We start from the raw sequence: 20,518 nt of genomic DNA, 5'->3' as shown, positions 1-20,518 counted from the left end.
CAGTTCATTGTTTTCCCTAATAAATAACAATATTAGTTTTAGTTTTAAAAAAGGTTTAGATAGATTTCTAAAACATTTAAGTTTTCTTGTTTTACGAGAGGTGGTCAAATAAATTTGTTAAGCACTGTTACAATGAGAAATGCAGAATCAAGTCTAGTTATAAGGTGTTTAGTTAAAGAAGGCAAGGTTTCTATAGGAGAAATACAGAAATCTGCATTTAAGCTTCTGAAATGCTTTATTGTTGTGTGAGCACTTAATTTTTCCATGTTGGACGTAAAATGCATAATTATGTAACGTCTTTGAACTAGTTTGCTCATGATAGCACTCGAGGTCAATCTCTTTATCACTGAGCTGTTGCAAATTAATAGACCACAAAAAAACAATTCTAGGAGAAAATAAATTATATTGCTTATAAGGAAAGATGATTGTGCGTCACAGTAAGTTTCAAAAGTTTTTTTAAATTAAGTTTTTGCCTCAGTGCAGTGAGCAAAATACAATGATTTGTGATTTATTTTAATACAGTTGCAATTAGTGTCGGGTATCGTAATGTGTCAAGTGGAAACATGGTATCCATGGATCCAATCCAAAGATGAACATCAAAAGCTGAAATCTGCCACTTTGTTAAATTCCTTAAATATTTCACCTGCAAATATTTGATAACAGTATGATTCATGTGTAAATAAAGATGCATGTGACAAACTTGCTTCGCTATTCTCAATAGGTCCATCATCACACAACAGCAGGCACATGACCCAAAGTCAGAGTAACTAGAGTTCACACTCACCCAGCAGCAGTCCAGAAAGTTTTCAGAGCCAAAGAGGAGATTACAAAATAACTAAGCCGTTCTCTTTCTGACTGCGATAGTCAGCATTCCTAGCGAAACTAGGGAAATGGGTTATTAATGTTGTCCCTTTTATTTCTGTGCTCAGTTAGAGATTTACTCCCACCTTGTGTGTTTTTGTATTTATGCGGAGTTTACAACACCTTGCCTGATTTTCCACAATGCATCTCACGACAGAAGAAACAATAGAGCTTGGACTCAATGACCAGGGGACAGACAATCCTGCATTTGGGGTAAGTGATGTGTTTGTCTTTATCTGCTCTAAAGTTTCCACATTGATTTTCTTTCTTCTTTCGGCGCACCGGCTGATCTTGATTGATTTTTTTGGTGTCATAAGACTCCAACTCTGTCACAAAGACAAATGGAAAACATATAATAACACAGAGTCACTACTTAAGATTTTGACAATGTTGTATGTTTGCTTATATTAGCAGACTAGAGTTAAAAAAGAGCTACAGTGTGATATCCTTTCAATACAGCACTAAGAGCTAAATGTAAGCCACTCTGGAATGTGAAATCAACAAAGGGTGCATGTGTTGCCCAAAAGGAGGGATATGTAAGTGGAGCGGACTCCATGGCTGTTTGTGTATAAATGGGGAAAAAAAAGTTTAGACTGCATGTGGTGTTCAAGTGTACACAGCTGACTTTAAGGCTGATGTTTTCCTCTTCCTACCCATGGCAATTGACTGAAGAAAGAAAATTGGAACATAAACAAACTCCACTGCAGATGGGCAAGCACGTGAATCTGTCATCATCTGCAAAACTGGGCCTTGTTTATCATATTTAGCTAACCTTGTATTATATATCAAAGCCTCCTCCTTTGGGGAAAATCACATCTTCATTTCAGGTCTCTCTTTTAAGTTAGTTTTATTAAAGTGCATTGTACACAACACGCATCTACAATTGTCAAAGTTTTGTTTTAGCCTTTTTGGAAGAAAGGTCTACTTATATTTTTCTCTTAAATTTTAACCTCTACAATAGTTATCTGGCAAAAACATGCTAAAAACAAGTGTTATAAGATTATTGTGTCCCTTGAGTCTGTAGGATTTATAATACATTTATGATCCTATGTGATATTTCATTTGAGCAACAAAGTCACTTTGAGAGAAGGAAAATCAACACACACACACACACATGCACACACCCCCACACACCTTGGAAGAGCAAGAGATACACGACTAAAGTAATAACAGCTCGGACATCACCTGTCTCAACAAGGCCACTTTTCATCAGTATGTCCTCTTGTGGAACCAGGACATATTGATAAAAAGTGTACTGTGGCATCCAAACCCATGAGTAGTTATGAATTAACAGACGACCAATATCCACACTGACCGAGAAGTACCTGGCACCTGGTGCAATCAAAGCAAGAGATCCAGAGACTACAGCCAGCACAATGGGAACAATAGTGAGATGCATGGACACGATAAGCCAACTCTGGTAGAAAACAGCATTTTAACTGAGCATCTGCTGAGCTAAGGATAAAGCAACTGCCTCGTCTCAGGTATGAGATCAAGTAAATAAATGGTAAATGGCCTGCATTTGTATAGCGCTTTTCTAGTCCTTAAGGACCCCAAAGCGCTTTACACTACATTCAGTCATTCACCCATTCACACACACATTCACACACTGGCGATAGCAAGCTACATTGTAGCCACAGCTGCCCTGGGGCGCACTGACAGAGGCGTTGTGCATCAAGGATGCAAGTAAAGAAAGCCCCTGTGGTGAAGAAGAATCAGGAAAGCTAATGTTAGTCGGTCAATTGAGACAATACTAGCACATTGCTGAAGAAGCTAACAGCAGTCCACGATCACTTGGCAGAACTTGATCACCTGACCATCAGGCAACTCCTGTACATAGCTTAACGGTTGAGGTTAAACGTTAAATAAACAATCAGCTTATCTATGAATAGCTCACTTGTCTCTTTAACTTCTTGTTTTATTGTCGTCTAAATCCAATTTTAATGTATTCCAAGAGCTCTGGAGCAAAAGTGGTGTGGCACTGTATTAAAATGACCCTTTTTTTGGCTGTTTAATGTGATCAAACAGTGTTGAGATTACTTTTAATGGGAGAATGAAAAATCTAACTCAGTATATCAAAATCATCCATCCATCCATCTTCTTCATCTTATCCGGGGCCAGGTCGTGGGGACAGCAAGTTAAGCAGAGAAGCCCAGACCTCCCTCTCCCCGGCCACCTCCTCCAGCTTATTTGGCACCAAGGTGTCCCCAGGCCAGCCAAATAAGAGATATGATCTCTTCAGTTTGTCCTAGGTCTGCCCTGGAACCTCCTCCAGGTGGGACATACCCAGAACACCTCACTCAAGAGAAGCTCAGGAGGCATCCTTATCAGATGCCTGAACCACCTCAACGGGCTCCTTCCGATGTGGAGGAGCAGCGGCTCTACTCTGAGCCCCTCCCAGATGGCTGAATTACCCTTGGGAGGAAGCCCATTTCCGCTGCTTGTATTCGCAATTTCTCCAATCCTGCTGTCTATCTCCCGCTCCCTTCTCCTGTCACTCGCGAACAAGACCCTGAGATACTTAAACTCCTCTACTTGCGCAGGAACTCAAACCTGACCCAGAGTGGGCACTCTACCCTCTCTGGGTGGAGGTTGGAGAGGATATCAAAACCCAGACATGGTTTTGTAGCATATTGTTTGCCTCAGTTTTGAAAGGATGTAGTGTATAGTCATTTTATTAAGTAGCATCTTACATAATAAACAAACCTAAAAACATTATCAAATAGACTTTTGGCAGTTAATATTGAGATGTCTGTAGAGTGAAAAGCATTTTAAACATTAAAGTGAGAAATCTGACTCAGTGACTCAAAACCCAGACAAATAAAAACAATGCAGCAACAGCTGAAGATTTGTTCAGCTGACCCTGACGTGAACAGCTTACCCACATCCAGTCATATGTATTTCTGTTATCTGTAGATGCTGGGTTACAGGAAGAGAGCCACTAGATGGAAGCAAATAATAACTGAAGCAAATGTCTGAAGATGCTTCTTGCTGGAGAGGAAATGTGGTACAGATGGGTTTGCAACTGAGTGGTTGAGACTGATGGAATGGTGACATTCACACAACAAGGTGTCAACTTTGTTTGACGAGATGAGTGCAGAGCAGTCAAAGGAGCTTGCAAAGAAAGGCGTCTGGACTTCTTTAAGTTGCTTGAAGACATTTCACCTCTCATCCGAGAAGCTTCTTCAGTTCTAAGGTCAAATGGTGGAGAGTCCTAGATTTAAACCCATCGGGAGTAACCCCCCCAAAGAGGGACAAAAGGACCCCCTGATGATCCTCTAATCACATGAGTCAAGGTGTGAAAACGGGTGTGGGTCACAATCAGCCAGGGTTTCGGGTGAGCTCATTGTGAAACCTGGCCCCACCTTATCATGCGATTTCCTGAGGTGAGATGGCCCAGGATGTGAGTGGACGTTAAGGAGTCTGGGGAGGGAACTCAAAACTGGATTATAGATGGCAGACAGTTGGTGTCGTAAACCACTGCCTCTGTTCTAAGATGGTCGCTCACAGTGGACATAGATGGCTTCTTTCACTCCTCTTTCAAACCATCTGTCCTCTCTGTCCAACATGTGAACATTGGCATCCTCGAAAGAGTGACCTTTATCCTTTAGATCCAAAATGGACTGCTGAGTCTTGTCCTGTGGAGGTGGCTCTTCTGTGTTGTGCCATGCGCTTGTGAAGTGGCTGTTTGGTCTCTCCAATGTAGAGGTCTGGGCATTCCTCGCTATACTGTACAGCATACAGCACATTGTTAAGTCTGTGTTTTGGAGTTTTGTCTTTCGGGTGAACCAGTTTTTGTCTGAGTGTGTTGCTGGGTCTGAAATGCACCGGGATGTCATGCTTGGAGTTTTTCTGATACACCGGCTACATAGGGGATGACAATGTTGTTGCGTCTGTCTTTCTTATCCTCCCTCGCTGATGTCTGATCTTCTTTTCTGTGCCTCTTTGCTGACTTTATGAACGCCCAATTAGGATAACCGCATGTTTTGAGTGCTACATATGTGTGTTCCTTCTTTTTCCCTTTAGGCTTAGAGGGAACATGTTCTGCCCGGTGGTGTAGGGTCCTAATTACTCCAAGTTTGTGCTCCAGAGAGTGATGGGAGTCAAAGAGGAGGTACTGGTCCGTGTGTGTGGGCTTCCGGTAAACTTCGATGTTGAGGTTGCCATTCTCTTCAATGTGCACAGCGCAGTCCAGGAAAGGCAAACAGTCGTCCTTTGTGTCTTCCCTAGTGAACTTGATGTTTTTATCCAAGGCGTTAATGTTCGCAGTGAAAGATTCCACTTCTTGTGTCTTGATTTTGACCCAGGAGTCGTCTACATATCTGTACCAGTGGCTGGGTACTCTTCCTTTGAAAGAGCCTTCCTTTCCAATTCCTCCATGTAAAGGTTGGCTACAATAGGTGACACAGGGGAGCCCATGGCACAGCCACGTTTTTGTCTGTAGAAGCCTTCATTGTATTTGAAGTATGTTGTGGTAAGGCAGAGGTCTAACAGTGTGAAAATCTGATCGGGTGTGAAGTTGGTTCTGTCTTCTAAGGAGCTGTCTTTTTGTAGTCGTTTTCTGACAGTCTACACTGCCTCCGTGGTGGGTATGCAAGTGAAGAGAGAGACTACATCAAAGGACACCATGGTTTCATCTGGATCCAGGGTAAGTTTCTGGACCTTGTCGGTGAATTCGGTGGAGTTCTTGATGTGGTGTGGGGTGTTCCCCATGAGAGGTGCAAGGATGGTAGCAAGGTGTTTTGAAATGTTGTAAGTAGCTGAGTTTATGCTACTGACGTGGGACACCTTCCTTGTGGATTTTAGGAAGTCCGTAAAAGCAGGGTATGGCATCCCCTGGGTAAAGGTGGTGATATGTAAGGCAGTCAATGATTTTGTCCTTTTCAAGGTCTTGAAGGCAAGCTATAACTTTCTTTTTTCTTTTTCTTTTTTATTTGTAGCTGCTTGTGGGGTCTCGCTTTAAGGCTTCGTAGGTATTGTTGTCACTGAGGAGAGTAATGATCTTTGTGTGGTAATCTGTAGTGTTTAGGACCACAGTGTATCTTCCCTTATCAGCTGGTAAAATAGTGATGTTGTGGTCTTTGCTCAGGGAAGCGACGGCCTACTTTTCTTGTATTGTGAGGTTGGACGGAGGGACTTTGGCACTGGAGAGGGTGGCTGAGACTTTCATCCTGATTTGCTCTGCTTCTGTCGGTGATAATTTATTCATCTGTATGGCAGTTTCTGTGGCTGTGATGAGGTCCACTATGGGCAACTGTTGCGGAGAAATGGCAAAATTGAGTACTTTGGCTAATACTCTCTTTTCAGGTTCAGTGAGATTCCGGTCTGAAAAGATCTTTACCCATTTCTCCTGTCTTCAGGTGTGTTTTCTTCTCTGAGTTGTGTAGGTTCAGAATGAGGAGTGTGTGTTTTTGAAAGCAAGGTGTGAAATTTTCTGTGTTGTCTTTCTTTTCCTTTAGAGCATAGGTGTCAAACTCTGGCCCGCGGGCCAGATTTGGCCCGCAGTGTAATTACATTTGGCCCGCGAAGCCATACCAAATTACTATTAGAGCTGGCCTACTGGTATTATACAGCTAATATATATTTTGTTTAGTATTAAGCTTTGCTTGTTCCATATTCAGTTTTTCAGCAAAACTTGTTTGAGTCAATAAGAAAAGATTGATTCTTATATCTGGAGGAAGATTTTTTTTCAATAAATATTAATGTTAGCCCGCGACATTGTTCCAGTTTTGAATTTTGGCCCACTGTGTATTTGAGTTTGACACCCCTGCTTTAGAGTGTTGGGCCTGCTGAGCCTCGTCCACAAACTTGTAAACCTCTTCTAAGATTGGAGAGGGTAGAAGGGTTTCCAGTTCCTGCAGAGTCTGGCTGATCTTGATCTGGATGGCATCTATAGTGAAATGGACCTGTCTTATCCTTTCACTTAAAAGCTGATTTTGGCTCAGACAAAAACTGGTTCACCCGAAAGACAAAACTCCAAAACACAGACTTAACAATGTGGTGTATGCTGTACAGTGTAGCGAGGAATGCCCAGACCTCTACATTGGAGAGACCAAACAGCCACTTCACAAGCGCATGGCACAACATAGAAGAGCCACCTCCACAGGACAAGACTCAGCAGTCCATCTGCATCTTAAGGACAAAGGTCACTCTTTCGAGGATGCCAATGTTCACATGTTGGACAGAGAGGACAGATGGTTTGAAAGAGGAGTGAAAGAAGCCATCTATGTCCACTGTGAGCGACCATCTTAGAACAGAGGCGGTGGTTTACGACACCAACTGTCTGCCATCTATAATCCAGTTTTGAGTTCCCTCCCCAGACTCCTTAACGCCCACTCACATCCTGGGCCATCTCACTTCAGGAAATCGCATGATAAGGTGGGGCCAAGTTTCACAATGAGCTCACCCGAAACCCTGGCTGATTGTGACCCACACCCGTTTTCACACCTTGACTCATGTGATTAGAGGATCATCAGGGGGTCCTTTTGTCCCTCTTTGGGGGGATATTCCCACTGGGTTTAAATCTAGGACTCTCCGCCATTTGACCTTAGAACTGAAGAAGCTTCTCGGATGAGAGGTGAAACATCTTCAGGCAACTTAAAGAAGTCCAGACGCTTTTCTTTGCAAGCTCCTTTGACTACGATGACCTGGATGACTGAGAACCTTCACAGACATGAGTGCAGAGCACAACCTCTGAGACACAGCAGGTTTCAAAGACAGTTGTGTCCCACTGTGGACCTAGTGATGAAGACTTTAGTGAATTTTAGAACCTTCTGGTTCTAATATGTGAAGCACGTAGAAAGAATGCTGTTGCAATAGTATAGACCCTGTTAATACATAGTGATTAAGTACACTGACAAAGCGATGGATGGATGGATTTCATGAAGATTCCGCCATAACAACAGTGTCCAATAGTGTCTTTGCTTTGTCCTTGGTTGTTTTGGTTGGGTTGTCTTTCTCTCTTTTCTTTTTTTTCTTTTTTGTTGGCGCACGGGGCGGGAATGTTGTACAAGGAGAGGTGTTAGAAGTAAAATATTGACCGAATCACTGGATGATAATGAATGACATAATGAATGAGATGAATGACATGTCCATACCTGTTTGGTCGGGGGCCAGGTTCAAAATGACTTCATCTCATAATGTTGCCCAATAGGGTGAAAACTGTGCCACTTTTGTCAGAACACAAAAGGTGAGAAAGGAGGGAAGGCATGCTAGGAGGAAGCAAGAGAGAAATAAGGCTAGAATTGCAAAGGTGAAAGTGGTGAGATTCTAAATGAAGGGACTATGACTGGTAAAAGAAGAAGGAAGCTAGAAAGATTGTATAACATGATATACAAGGTCAGACATTTCTGTACACTCATTATGGGCATGTATGTCATGGTAGTTTGGGGCTTTTAATTCTTTCTTTGAATTCTACATCTTTAATGCATTTTTAAAAAAAAAAACAAGAATTAGGTGGACAAGTTCGAATTTATATTGGATTTCTTTAAACCATACAGGGTTAAAAACATACACACAGGCTCATATATATATACATACACTCACTTAGATATTTTAATAAATATGCTGAAGGTTCTCAAGTGTCTTTTGATTTGGCAGGTTTAAGGCCTGTTAACTTTTTATTAGTGCATCATGATTGAATAGAATTCGTAGTTTCTCTTTGCAAGAATGAAAAGGATTTCTTTGAAAGAACTCACTGGTTCAACAAATACTCAGATGAATTTGAAAATTTTAAGGAGGCGGCATTATTCTTAGAGCTTGACTCAGTGAAGCTCTATGATCTACAAAGTTTAACATCATTAAACTGGAAAGATGCAGACTAAAAACGAAGCCCCTGCTCCAGTATAAATACCTTCAATCACAACTGAAGTGTATGCTTTCTGGAGAAGATTTTTAGGGTAAGATGAGACAACAATTAAGCTACAGTATCTCGCCAGAATGGCAAGAGGTATACTGGTGGTTTAAAGGTGAGGCTTTCAAACCTCCCTGTATCAGCTATCAATGATGGTGTTTTTTTCACTTAATGGTGGCCTTCTTCACATGCTCCAACATCTGTATGGACTTCATTTTGAGAGTTCAAGTGAAATGTTATCAAAAAATGAAATTCTAATCCAAAATCAAGTACCTAGGCATGCAGACTGCTTCTAGAAATGTTTGTGAAAGAATGGGTCGTTCTAAGGGGCTCAACAAATTACAGTGTGATACTGTGGTAGGATGTCCTGTGTCACAAGTCCAGTCATGGAATTTTCATACTATTATTCCACAGTCAACTGTTAGTAATATATAACAGAGTGGAAACGATTGGGAAAAACATCCACAAAGTGGTATTCCACATTACAGTTTTTTCTGAATGCTTAAACCCTAACTGTGATTCCTGTAGCACAATCTCTAAAACTATTCAGACTTATAGCAAAACCACTCACTGAGTTTGCAAAACTAAAAGCACAAAAACTGCTTTGCACTCAGTTTGCAATTTTGTAACACACACTTTGCAAAACTGTAGGCACAATTCACTGCACAACACTCAATTACCAAATTTCCAACACACTCCTAGCAAAAGTATACACATGTATGGCTATCATTAACACTAATTTGCCAACTGTCTGGCACACTTTCACATGTGAAAACTTTTTTAGATAATTAGTTCACTTTGCAATCAGCCTAAGCACTATAATACAGGTAAGCTGTGTGTGCGGAGTACAATGGAGGGAGCAGAAAGAGTGAGGTGTAGAAGAGGAGGCCGAGGAAGAGGACGTGGAGGTGAAGAAGTAGGATGAAGAGGACGACAAGGACAAGGAGGAGCAAGAGGAAGACGAGGAGGGAGGAGAGGAAGATGAGGAGGGGTGAGAGGAAGGGTAGGAAGAGTAAGAAATAGAATCACTGATGACATCAGAGCTACAATAGTGGACCATGTAATCAACCGTGGAATGACCCTGAGGGTAGCTGGCCAACGGGTCCAGCCTAACTCGAGCCGCTACACCAGGGGTGCTCACACTTTTTCCGCATGTGAGCTACTTATAAAATGACCAAGTCAAAATGATCTACCCACTACAAAAATCCAAAACATATACTTATTTATAAATATATTGAGGATTCTTTATATCTACAATGTATATACATGCATAACCGCAATATCCAATATTTCACAACACAATTAACTATGTAAATTTTTTGTCATTACCTGAGTTTACTCTGATGACTTGCACTGAATTGAATCAGCCAGGGATGCATAGTCCGGACAGTAGCTGCTGACGGCCAGGTTTAAGAGAAAAAACCGAGAGCTAAAAATTGGAGTTAACTCGCTGACTAGCTTGTCAGTTTTACTACACTTCGCGCCGCTGTTTGCGCATGCGCAGTGACCTAAGCGTCAGAAAAAATCTGCTGTCATCTGACTGGCTTCCCTGTATCAATCAAGTGACGGGATGGATGATAGGCTGGCATCTATTTTTTTAATGCCATGCGATCTACCAATACTACCTTTGCGATCGACTGGTCGATCGCGATCGACGTATTGAGCACCCCTGCGCTACACTGTAGCAAGTACCATAAGGACATCTTGAAATGAGAATCGGTGAGTATAGTCACTTCGCACAAAGATTTGTAGCACTGCCATATGCCAATGAGAAACACACCAATACCATTGATGTAAAAATACTGAAATTGTTACTTTACAGAATTGCTAGATGACCAGATGCTGGGGGCAGAGGAAGCATGTTCACTGCAGACCAAGTAACCCATATAGTCATTATGGCGATTGCAAATAATCCTATACTTGGAAATAAACACTTGTGTTTGTTTTGATGTGTTTGAATAAACACCAGTACTTGAAGTTTGGATCCCTCTATGCTTATGGATCTATGACAGAAGTATGAGCTCAAACTGACATAGCCTACCTTGTGCACAGAGAAAGCAAAAGCCAGATGTGTTTTGTATTCATACCATCAGTGTGCAGTTGGCGCATTGTGTGCTTAGTAGATGATGGCTTGTGTGTACTGTTTGATACGGAAACACCATTTTTACGAAGGTGTGAAGAGTTAATCTAGCTGTGTTTTCTTTTACAAGAGAACTACAATGTTTTGATTATTGGGTGACAGGTTTTCTTATTTGTGTGAAGAGTTTTGCAAAATTAGCCAATAGTTACAATAAATGTGCTTAAGCAATCAGAAAAAACTGTAAATCACAAAGCAGCGTCAGCTGATGCTCAGGTGCATAATGGACAGAGGTCACCACTTCAGAGTCATTTGCTACAGACCTCTAAACTTTATGTAGCTTTTAGATTAGCTCAAGAACGGTGCATGGAGAATTTCATGCAATGGATTTCCTTGTCAGAGCAGTTCCATCTGAGCCTTACATCACCAAGTGCAATGCAAAGCATCATATACAGTGGTTTAAAGCATACTGGCACTAGACTCTAGAGCTGTAGAGACATGTTCTCTGGAGTAAAAATTGTGCGTCTCAATCTGGCAATGCAATGGACAGGTCTAGCTTTGGTGGTTACCAGAAGAATTGTACTTATCTGGCTGCACTGTGCCATGTATAAAGTTTGGTGGAGGCAAATTATAGAGTTGGGTTTTTCTCAAAAGCCGGGTTCAGCCCCATAGTTCCAACGAAAGGAACTCTTAATGGTTCAGCATTTCAAGATATTTTGGAAAATTTCATATTCTTAACTTTGTGGGAACAGTTTGGGGATGGCCCTTCCTGTTCCAACATGACTTTGCACCAGTGCACAAAGCAAGGTCTATAAAGATATGGATGAGCAAGTTTGGTGTAGTGTGGAAAGACTTGACTGGCCTGCAAAGAGTCCTGACGTCAACCCAACAGAACATAGTTGTGATGGATTAGAGTGGAGACTGTAAGCCTAAACCCAACACTCCAAAACCTAACAAACCTAACAGCCTAACACCCCTAAACCTTGTGGACAGGCTTCCCAAAAGAGTTGATGCTGTTATACCTGCAAAGAGTTGTGCAACACGAAATTAAATCCTATGGATTAAGAACAGATTGTCACTCAAGTTCATACAGCTGTGAAGCCAGACGAGCAAATACATCTGGCAATATAATGTCGCTATAGCTTTGTGTTAAATGAGGTTAAACTGCGGTTTATTTCTTGTTTGAGCTGCTCCAGGTTTTCATATTATTTTAGAGGACTTTGTGAATGACACTTTTCATTTTGGATTTTAGGTCCATACTAATGTTCTCTAAATCCAAACAAACTTTGGCAGCATAGGTGGTTGGACCCGTTCACTCTCAGCACCCCTTTTGTTTGACCTGACTGTCTGTTGGCATTACTATGAGGGTAAATATGTTGTAAATGTGAGAGCTTGTAAAATAAAAGGAGAGAATGTGTAGAAAAAATATGAACTTGTAATTTGAAATGCTTGCGTGTAAAAAATGTTCACATACTTGTGATTTAAATTTATAGAAAAAATATTCACAAATTCAAGGATGGACATTTTCTCAAATATATAACGAGAACTGCAAATTTTTGTATTGTTATTTGTTTTACTATGTACAACTGCAACCATGTGATCAAAACCAGTCAAAAATAGAGTCTTTGTAGAAATGGTGCACAGTGGCACTGCTTCGGGATATTGTGTTGCAACCAGAAATAATAAAAAGCACTATCTGCTTGGATGCTGGTGAAATTGCTCAATGAGGTCCATGCCAATGCATTCAATGGGACCTCCATTAATGATAGCAGGTACAAAGACGCTAGATGCCAGGACCGTGGAGAGATATCAGAAGTGGAAGTGTGATTAAACGTTGGACTCCACTGGCTGCAATGGGGATGCACCACAGGGCCTCCTTGGGGCTGAGATCGGCCATCAGCTGTGGGTCCCTGCCAGCTCCCTGCTGCAAGGTGATCCTTAACCAGCATTATGGCCAGCTTGAGACTTGCTGGCTGATGACAGCCAAACTGACTCTGCTGTTTATGCTGGGAACCCCTCCATAAGCTGCATCAGTGTCAGCATGTTCAACAGCTAAGCTTCCCCCAGGCTACTCAATTGTGGAGCCTCCTAGTGTAGGCGAATGGCTAACCTCTCACCCCCATCTCCCCTTCCAGGAACCAATAGCACTGATGCTCATGCAAGAGTCCCAGTCGGTCCATGATGATTTGCTGGATGTTGAGAAAGCAATTCCTAACAACCACCTAAAGGCTAAGCTCTAAGCTGCCACTTCTACCAGAAGCAGCAGCCACAGTGAGCATTCAAATATCCTTGGGCAAGATACTAACCCCATGTTTGCCTACTGGTGGTGGTCAGAGGGCCCGGTGGCGCCTGTGTCCGGCAGCCTCGCCTCTGTCAGTGCGCCTCAGGGCAGCTGTGGCTACAATGTAACTTGCTATCGCCAGTGTGTGAATGTGTGTGTGAATGGGTGAATGACTGAATGTAGTGTAAAGCGCTTTGGGGTCCTTAAGGACTAGAAAAGCGCTATACAAATGCAGGCCATTTTTTTTTTTCATTCTCGGGTGCCCAGCACGTCTCCGCCGTGGCCTGTAAAACTTCAGGGAAGTCCTGGGGGTCCTCCCTCTTGTCCATTGGGTGGAGCGTCAATGCTCGGACTCTGGGGAGCAGAAACAGCGGTAGTGAGGAGCCAGCCCAAGCAAGCAGACATTTGAGCAGCCTTATCTGCCGCTTGGACTGTTCCTGCCGCTTGTCTAGAAGATGGCGCTGTGTCCCCACCAGGTCAGTCACTATCTTGGCTTGCACCTCCACTGGCTGAGCAGACCACGGATCCATCGTGACATGCCTAAGTTTTTGGAACGCTATAGCAACAACCCAGACAGTTTATCCAGTTTATATAATGCTTTTTAAACACTCTTTCTCCAGCCGACACCACAAAACTGAACACACTGGTCCATCCCTCCCCTAGAACTGAGCCACAAACCACACGCCTCCACAGTGACTTAAAGTGTGATGTACTGATGCCCCTGAGTCACAATGCTGTGATACAGAATGAGGGCTCTGAGGTGAAGTAAAATGCGCTTTTACTGCCAACAGCGGAGCAAACTGAGTAAAATGACTGCTGAAATATGGACAGAATGTCTGTCAAATTTCAGAGCGAAAGCTAATGTCAGGGCAGCACACTGATCAGTGTATTTATGGATGTGAGTGAAGTTGCCCCCCCCCCACCTTCTTCAAATCCAACAAAAGTGGTATCAAACGTTTGTGCTACGTTTGTGCTGGTTTGTGCTGCAAAAATTTTCGTTTGTGCTACTATCATTTTAAAGATATTAATAAAAATTTCTAGAGGTCATCAGAGGTCAACCAGCCCCCCCACATTAATTAAATCAAACAAAATGGGTGTCAATCAACTGTGCTACGTTTGTGCTGGTTTGTGCTGCTAAAATTGTCGTTTGTGCTACTATCATTTTAAAGATATTAACAAAGATTTCTAGAGGTCAACAGAGGTCAACCAGCCACCCCATATTAATGGAATCAAACAAAATTGATGTCAAACGTTTGTGCTGGTTTGTGCTGCAAAAATGTTTGTTTGTGCTGCTAACATTTTAAATTTTTAATAAAATAACATCTTGATGCGTACTTAATCATCCAGGTAAGTAAATCCCAAAAGGTTGATTCTGTTTATCTGGACATTTTCAGTTGGAGAAACGTTTTGTCACTCATCCAAGTGACTTCTTCAGTCTCAGCTGACTGCAGGTTTCCCCAACCTTATAAACAGTACACATGTGAGTGAAATTGGCCCCCCTACCTTCTTCAAATCGAACAAAATTGATGTCAAACATTTGTCCTGCAAATTATTTTGTTTGTGCAGGTTATGTTTCCCTAAGAGTGAGAAACATAACCTGTGAGAGAGAGATGTTACATCTGTCTTCACTTGCAGCCCAGTCATAGAAGCGTTGGAGGTAGTTCATAAGAGATTACAGGATCACCCCAACCTCAGCAACAGGACCACTCTCAGCACTGATCAGTTGTGTTTGCTTTTGGAACTGTGTCTTAATTCCACTTCCATTTTGCATAAGGGTCAGTACTGGCGGAAACCTAGGTGTGCCATGGGTTCCCACAGGCCCCTGGTCAAAGTCACCAAACCAGTTCGTAAGCAGGTACAGGTGTGGCCAGAAGGGTCCTCAGAGGCACTGCAAGACTGAGGCACCACAGGCTGCTACACACGACAACACCACAGACTTTAAGGAATATACAGAAAGTGTTACTGCCTACATCCCAAAATGCATTGATGATGTCACAGAGACCAGGTGTCACGGGTTGCTTAGAGGATCCACTCGCAGGACTCATGAGTAGCGTTTAAACAGAGACTGTTTATTTACAGATCTTCACCAAGTGTATGTACTATATACAAGACGTGAGGGGCAGGGCTCCAGGGAAAACAGGGAAATCACACACGCGCTCAGTTCAACCTCTCTCTTCTCTGCTAGCGACCAGTCACTCCTTCCACACTCCACATGGGGAAACACGGGGAATCTAGGAACAAAGAAACACTCGTTAAGTCTCTGAGACGGAGGCACAGGAAACTTGAGCTAGACGTGTACTGACTAGAGCCTTCACAACAATCCAGCATTGAACAGCTGATCTCCTCCTTCTAATATACCAGCTGGTCTGATGAGGCCCAGGTGTTCCCAATCCAGGAAGGCGTGGACCGAGGGCGTGAAGCCGCCATGCGTTCCGCCCCTGCAAAACAGGGCAGAGAAGAAGAGAGGGGGAGAGAGAGGGAAAAAGAGAAGAGAAGGAGGGCTAGGAGTGGAGAGATTCTGATCAGCACCTTGCCGATCCTCCAGATCTTGACACCAGGCCTATCACTGTCCGGGCCAATCAGAAACCATGGCTCACAGGTCAGGTTTAAATGCTCCTAAGGTTGAAAAATGCAAGCCTTCAGAGCCGGGAATTAGGTGAGCCAAAGAACAGCAAGGGCAAACCTGTCACGTGGCATCAGCTACAGCAAAGCTTCAGCGACAGCAGAGATACTTGAGGCAGTGGCAAGGAATACAAACCATCACAGACTACAAGCCTACTCTGCAGACCGTGGTGACACAATCCCCAGACAGTGTGTGGAGATCCCTTGCCAATATCAGTACCGTCGTTCCCACATGCCTCAAAGCCTCCAACATCATTACTGTTCCCAAGAAGTCATCTACCTCCTGCTTTAAGGACTACCGTCCTGTCAAACTCACCTCCATCATTATGAAGTGCTTTGAACGGTTAGTCATGCATCAAATCAAATTATCGCTTTCGTCAAAATGCTCAAGTGATGATGGAATTTCAACTGCCCCTTACTCAGTCCTCACGCATCTCAACACTAGAGACTCATATGTCAGAGCGCTGTTCATAGACTTCAGTTCAGCCTTCAGCATCATCATTCCCCAGCAGCTCATTCACAAACTGGATCTGCTGGGGATCAGCACCTTGCTGTATAACTGGCTGCTAGATTTCTTGACAGGAAGACAGCAGACAGTACGGGTCGACAGCAACAACTCCAGCCCAAGAACACAGAATACGGGGGCTCCCCAAGGATGTGTGTTGAGCCCCCTTCTCTTTACTCTGCTGACCCACGACGAGATTTACTACAGGGGTGAAGTTAACCATCTGGCAGAGTGGTAAAGCAACAACAACCTGTCCCTGAATGTGGAGAAGACCAACAGCAACTCTACTTCCTCTGCAAACTGAGAAGCACAAGTATGACTCCTGCAGGAAAAAATGACAACGGGTAGTAAGAGCAGCTGCACCTGCCTCATCTGGAAGGTGCTCTCTATTACAGGTGACTCCACTCATCCCTTCAGCAGCGTCTTCAGTTTGCTGCCATCAGGAAGGATACTGAAGAGCCTCCGGGCCAGAACACACAGACTGAGAGACAGCTTCGTCCATCGAGAAGGGGGGGCCCAAGGGTACATCTTTCACCATCCTACAATGCTGTGATTGTAGCCATTCCCCACTTTCTGTGAATGGTACTCATGGCCATTAATCAGTAGGCTTTGATTAGTTGTCATTGATCAATGGTCATAAGAATTTGCATACTAACAATCATGGAACTAACCCCTCAGCCCATTGTTCATTCAGTGGTGCTAGTTTCCTTCACTATGCAAATGTGTACTGTTTATAAAGTTGGGGAAACCTGCAGTCAGCTGAGACTGAAGAAGTCACTTGGATGAGTGACGAAACGTTTCTCCAACTGAAAATGTCCAGATAAACAGAATCAACCTTTTGGGATTTACTTACCTGGATGATTAAGCACGCATCAAGACGTTATTTTATTAAACATTTAAAATGTTAGCAGCACAAACAAACATTTTTGCAGCACAAACCAGCACAAACGTTTGACATCAATTTTGTTTGATTCCATTAATATGGGGTGGCTGGTTGACCTTTTGACCTTTACCTTTTCATTAATATCTTTCAAACAGAAGCAGCACAAACGACAATTTTAGCAGCACAAACCAGCACAAACGTAGCACAGTTGATTGACACTCATTTTGTTTGATTTAATTAATGTGGGGGGGGCTGGTTGACCTCTGATGACCTCTAGAAATTTTTATTAATATCTTTAAAATGATAGCAGCACAAACGAAAATTTTTGCAGCACAAACCAGCACAAACGTAGCACAAACGTTTGATACCACTTTTGTTGGATTTGAAGAAGGTGGGGGGGCCACTTCACTCACATTATTTATGGCTAGTTAGCTAACACCTTTACCATTAACTAAAATAGTCATGAAGGATTTTCATGTCTGTGTTGGTTTTCTCATTAATCACAGTAGTAATGTACTAAATAAATATTTGAAGGAAACTTACAGTGGCTCTCTGTGCTCTGTGGCTGTGAATCCACCATGGCAGACAAGACAGTGGGGAATGAGACTACTTGGTCTTCTTTTTCTTTGATTGGCTGACGCCCAACCTTGTCACACTCTCTGTGGTTTTAGTCATATTATTAAAATCTTTGATCCCTTTGTTTCTTTTCTCACCACTTATCTTGCATCCACACCTTTATACAGGGAGTGCAGAATTATTAGGCAAATGAGTATTTTGTCCACATCATCCTCTTCATGCATGTTGTCTTACTCCAAGCTGTATAGGCTCGAAAGCCTACTACCAATTAAGCATATTAGGTGATGTGCATCACTGTAATGAGAAGGGGTGTGGTCTAATGACATCAACACCCTATATCAGGTGTGCATAATTATTTGGCAACTTCCTTTCCTTTGGCAAAATGGGTCAAAAGAAGGACTTGACAGGCTCAGAAAAGTCAAAATTAGTGAGATATCTTGCAGAGGGATGCAGCAGTCTCAAAATTGCAAAGCTTCTGAAGCGTGATCATCGAACAATCAAGCGTGTGAATGTGTGTGTGAATGGGTGGATGACTGGATATGTAAAGCGCTTTGGGGTCCTTAGGGACTAGTAAAGCGCTATATAAATACAGGCCATTTACCAATCAAAGCGTTTCATTCAAAATAGTCAACAGGGTCGCAAGAAGCGTGTGGAAAAACCAAGGCGCAAAATAACTGCCCATGAACTGAGAAAAGTCAAGCGTGCAGCTGCCAAGATGCCACTTGCCACCAGTTTGGCTATATTTCAGAGCTGCAACATCACTGGAGTGCCCAAAAGCACAAGGTGTGCAATACTCAGAGACATGGCCAAGGTAAGAAAGGCTGAAAGACGACCACCGCTGAACAAGACACACAAGCTGAAACGTCAAAACTGGGCCAAGAAATATCTCAAGACTGATTTTTCTAAGGTTTTATGGACTGATGAAATGAGAGTGAGTCTTGATGGGCCAGATGGATGGGCCCGTGGCTGGATTGGTAAAGGGCAGAGAGCTCCAGTCCGACTCAGACGCCAGCAAGGTGGAGGTGGAGTACTGGTTTGGGCTGGTATCATCAAAGATGAGCTTGTGGGGCCTTTTCGGGTTGAGGATGGAGTCAAGCTCAACTCCCAGTCCTACTGCCAGTTTCTGGAAGACACCTTTTTCAAGCAGTGGTACAGGAAGAAGTCTGCATCCTTCAAGAAAAACATGATTTTCATGCAGGACAATGCTCCATCACACGCGTCCAAGTACTCCACAGCGTGGCTGGTAAGAAAGGGTATAAAAGAAGAAAAACTAATGACATGGCCACCTTGTTCACCTGATCTGAACCCCATTGAGAACCTGTGGTCCATCATCAAATGTGAGATTTACAAGGAGGGAAAACAGTACACCTCTCTGAACAGTGTCTGGGAGGCTGTGGTTGCTACTGCACGCAATGTTGATGGTGAACAGATCAAAACACTGACAGAATCCATGGATGGCAGGCTTTTGAGTGTCCTTGCAAAGAAAGGTGGCTATATTGGTCGCTGGTTTGTTTTTGTTTTGTTTTTGAATGTCAGAAATGTATATTTGTGAATGTGGAGATGTTATATTGGTGTCACTGGTAAAAATAAATAATTGAAATGGGTATATATTCGTTTTTTGTTAAGTTGCCTAATAATTATGCACAGTAATAGTCACCTGCACACACAGATATCCCCCTAAAATAGCTAAAACTAAAAACAAACTAAAAAACTACTTCCAAAAACATTCAGCTTTGATATTAATGAGTTTTTTGGGTTCATTGAGAACATGGTTGTTGTTCAATAATAAAATTATTCCTCAAAAATACAACTTGCCTAATAATTCTGCACTCCCTGTATATTACGTTGTATGGGGTATTTTCATGACAGGCTATCAGGGGTTCTGACCCTACACTATTTTCTCCATCATAGCATAACCAGATGTACAGTAAGAGAGATTCTTGTGGCCTCTCCAGAAGATAAATAGCTGCTCAATCCCCTCCAACCAGCATTTGCACTTGTCTAATGGTAGCATTACACTCCCAGTAGCTCACATTTCCCGACATCATATTTCCTTTCAGCAGCACAGATGCTGGGAGAAAAAGCCACATGGGTTTAACTTACCATCTGGGGCCAATCACTTAAAGGCCAGTTTAGTAAGAGTACTATTTTTTTTTTCATAAATTACTGATAATAAATAGCAAAAAGAAAGCACTGATAATTGCATGGAGGGTGTCCATGCAATTTTAGAAGGAGCAGAAATGCTATTGTTTGGACATTTTTCTGCTTTTACATAGACCAGCAAGGGCATTAGTAAGACCAAATGGCATCACCAAGTATTTAAAATGTCCCAAATGAGTGGTAAAAGTAGTTTTCCACTCATCCTTTTCTTTTATGTTTATAAGCATTACACAGATCTAATTTTGTAAAAACATTATGGTGCCTCAAAAGCTGAACTGAACAGAAGAAATCTGGTGATTTGATTTAACCTCTGGTAACCCCCAGCAATCAGAAAATGGCCTAAGAGTCTTACTCTTCTTTTAGACAAAGAAAAACTTCATAGGAGGGAAAGCTTTAACACTTTTTAAGCTCTCCCAATTGATACCAATCACTGTGGAAGAAGTGGGGTGAATGGCTATGGTCACTGAGGCCAGAATTACTTGTCACAATTACGGTGCACATTTGGTCTATAGCTGCTCCATGAATAAATGTTGCACATGCTTGTGTTGGCCCAAAGACAAACCTTGTTTAGATAAAGCCATATAGGTATGGCAGCTGAGTCTCTTGAGTCCAGTGTTTGGCCAGATAATTCTGTCGTGTTTTGCAAGAAGTTATTAGCAACAGATAAATACTCAGATAAGATAGGGGAGCTGTTACTGGCA

The 20,518-nt window shown here is 42.5% G+C and overlaps 1 protein-coding gene across 1 annotated transcript in view; it reads left to right on the top strand.

Moving 5' to 3' along the window:
* The first annotated feature begins 644 nt into the window (after positions 1 to 644).
* Positions 645 to 20,518, top strand: part of LOC146665355 (solute carrier family 23 member 2) — a 70,561-nt gene continuing 50,687 nt past the window's right edge. Inside the window, exon 1 of the mRNA XM_085412968.1 lies at positions 645 to 1,074. Coding sequence (XP_085269094.1) covers positions 1,003 to 1,074 — 72 coding nt within the window. The 5' untranslated portion in view covers positions 645 to 1,002. The remainder of the gene's footprint in view (positions 1,075 to 20,518) is intronic.

This window comes from Rhamphochromis longiceps, linkage group LG7, assembly GCF_057381845.1.
Source record: "Rhamphochromis longiceps isolate RC_006_pf linkage group LG7, R_longiceps_female_GT1.1, whole genome shotgun sequence".
NCBI classification, from domain to species: Eukaryota; Metazoa; Chordata; class Actinopteri; order Cichliformes; family Cichlidae; genus Rhamphochromis; species Rhamphochromis longiceps.
The sequence above is the reverse complement of the archived record's forward strand: the minus strand, read 5'-3'. Positions and strand labels throughout refer to the sequence as shown.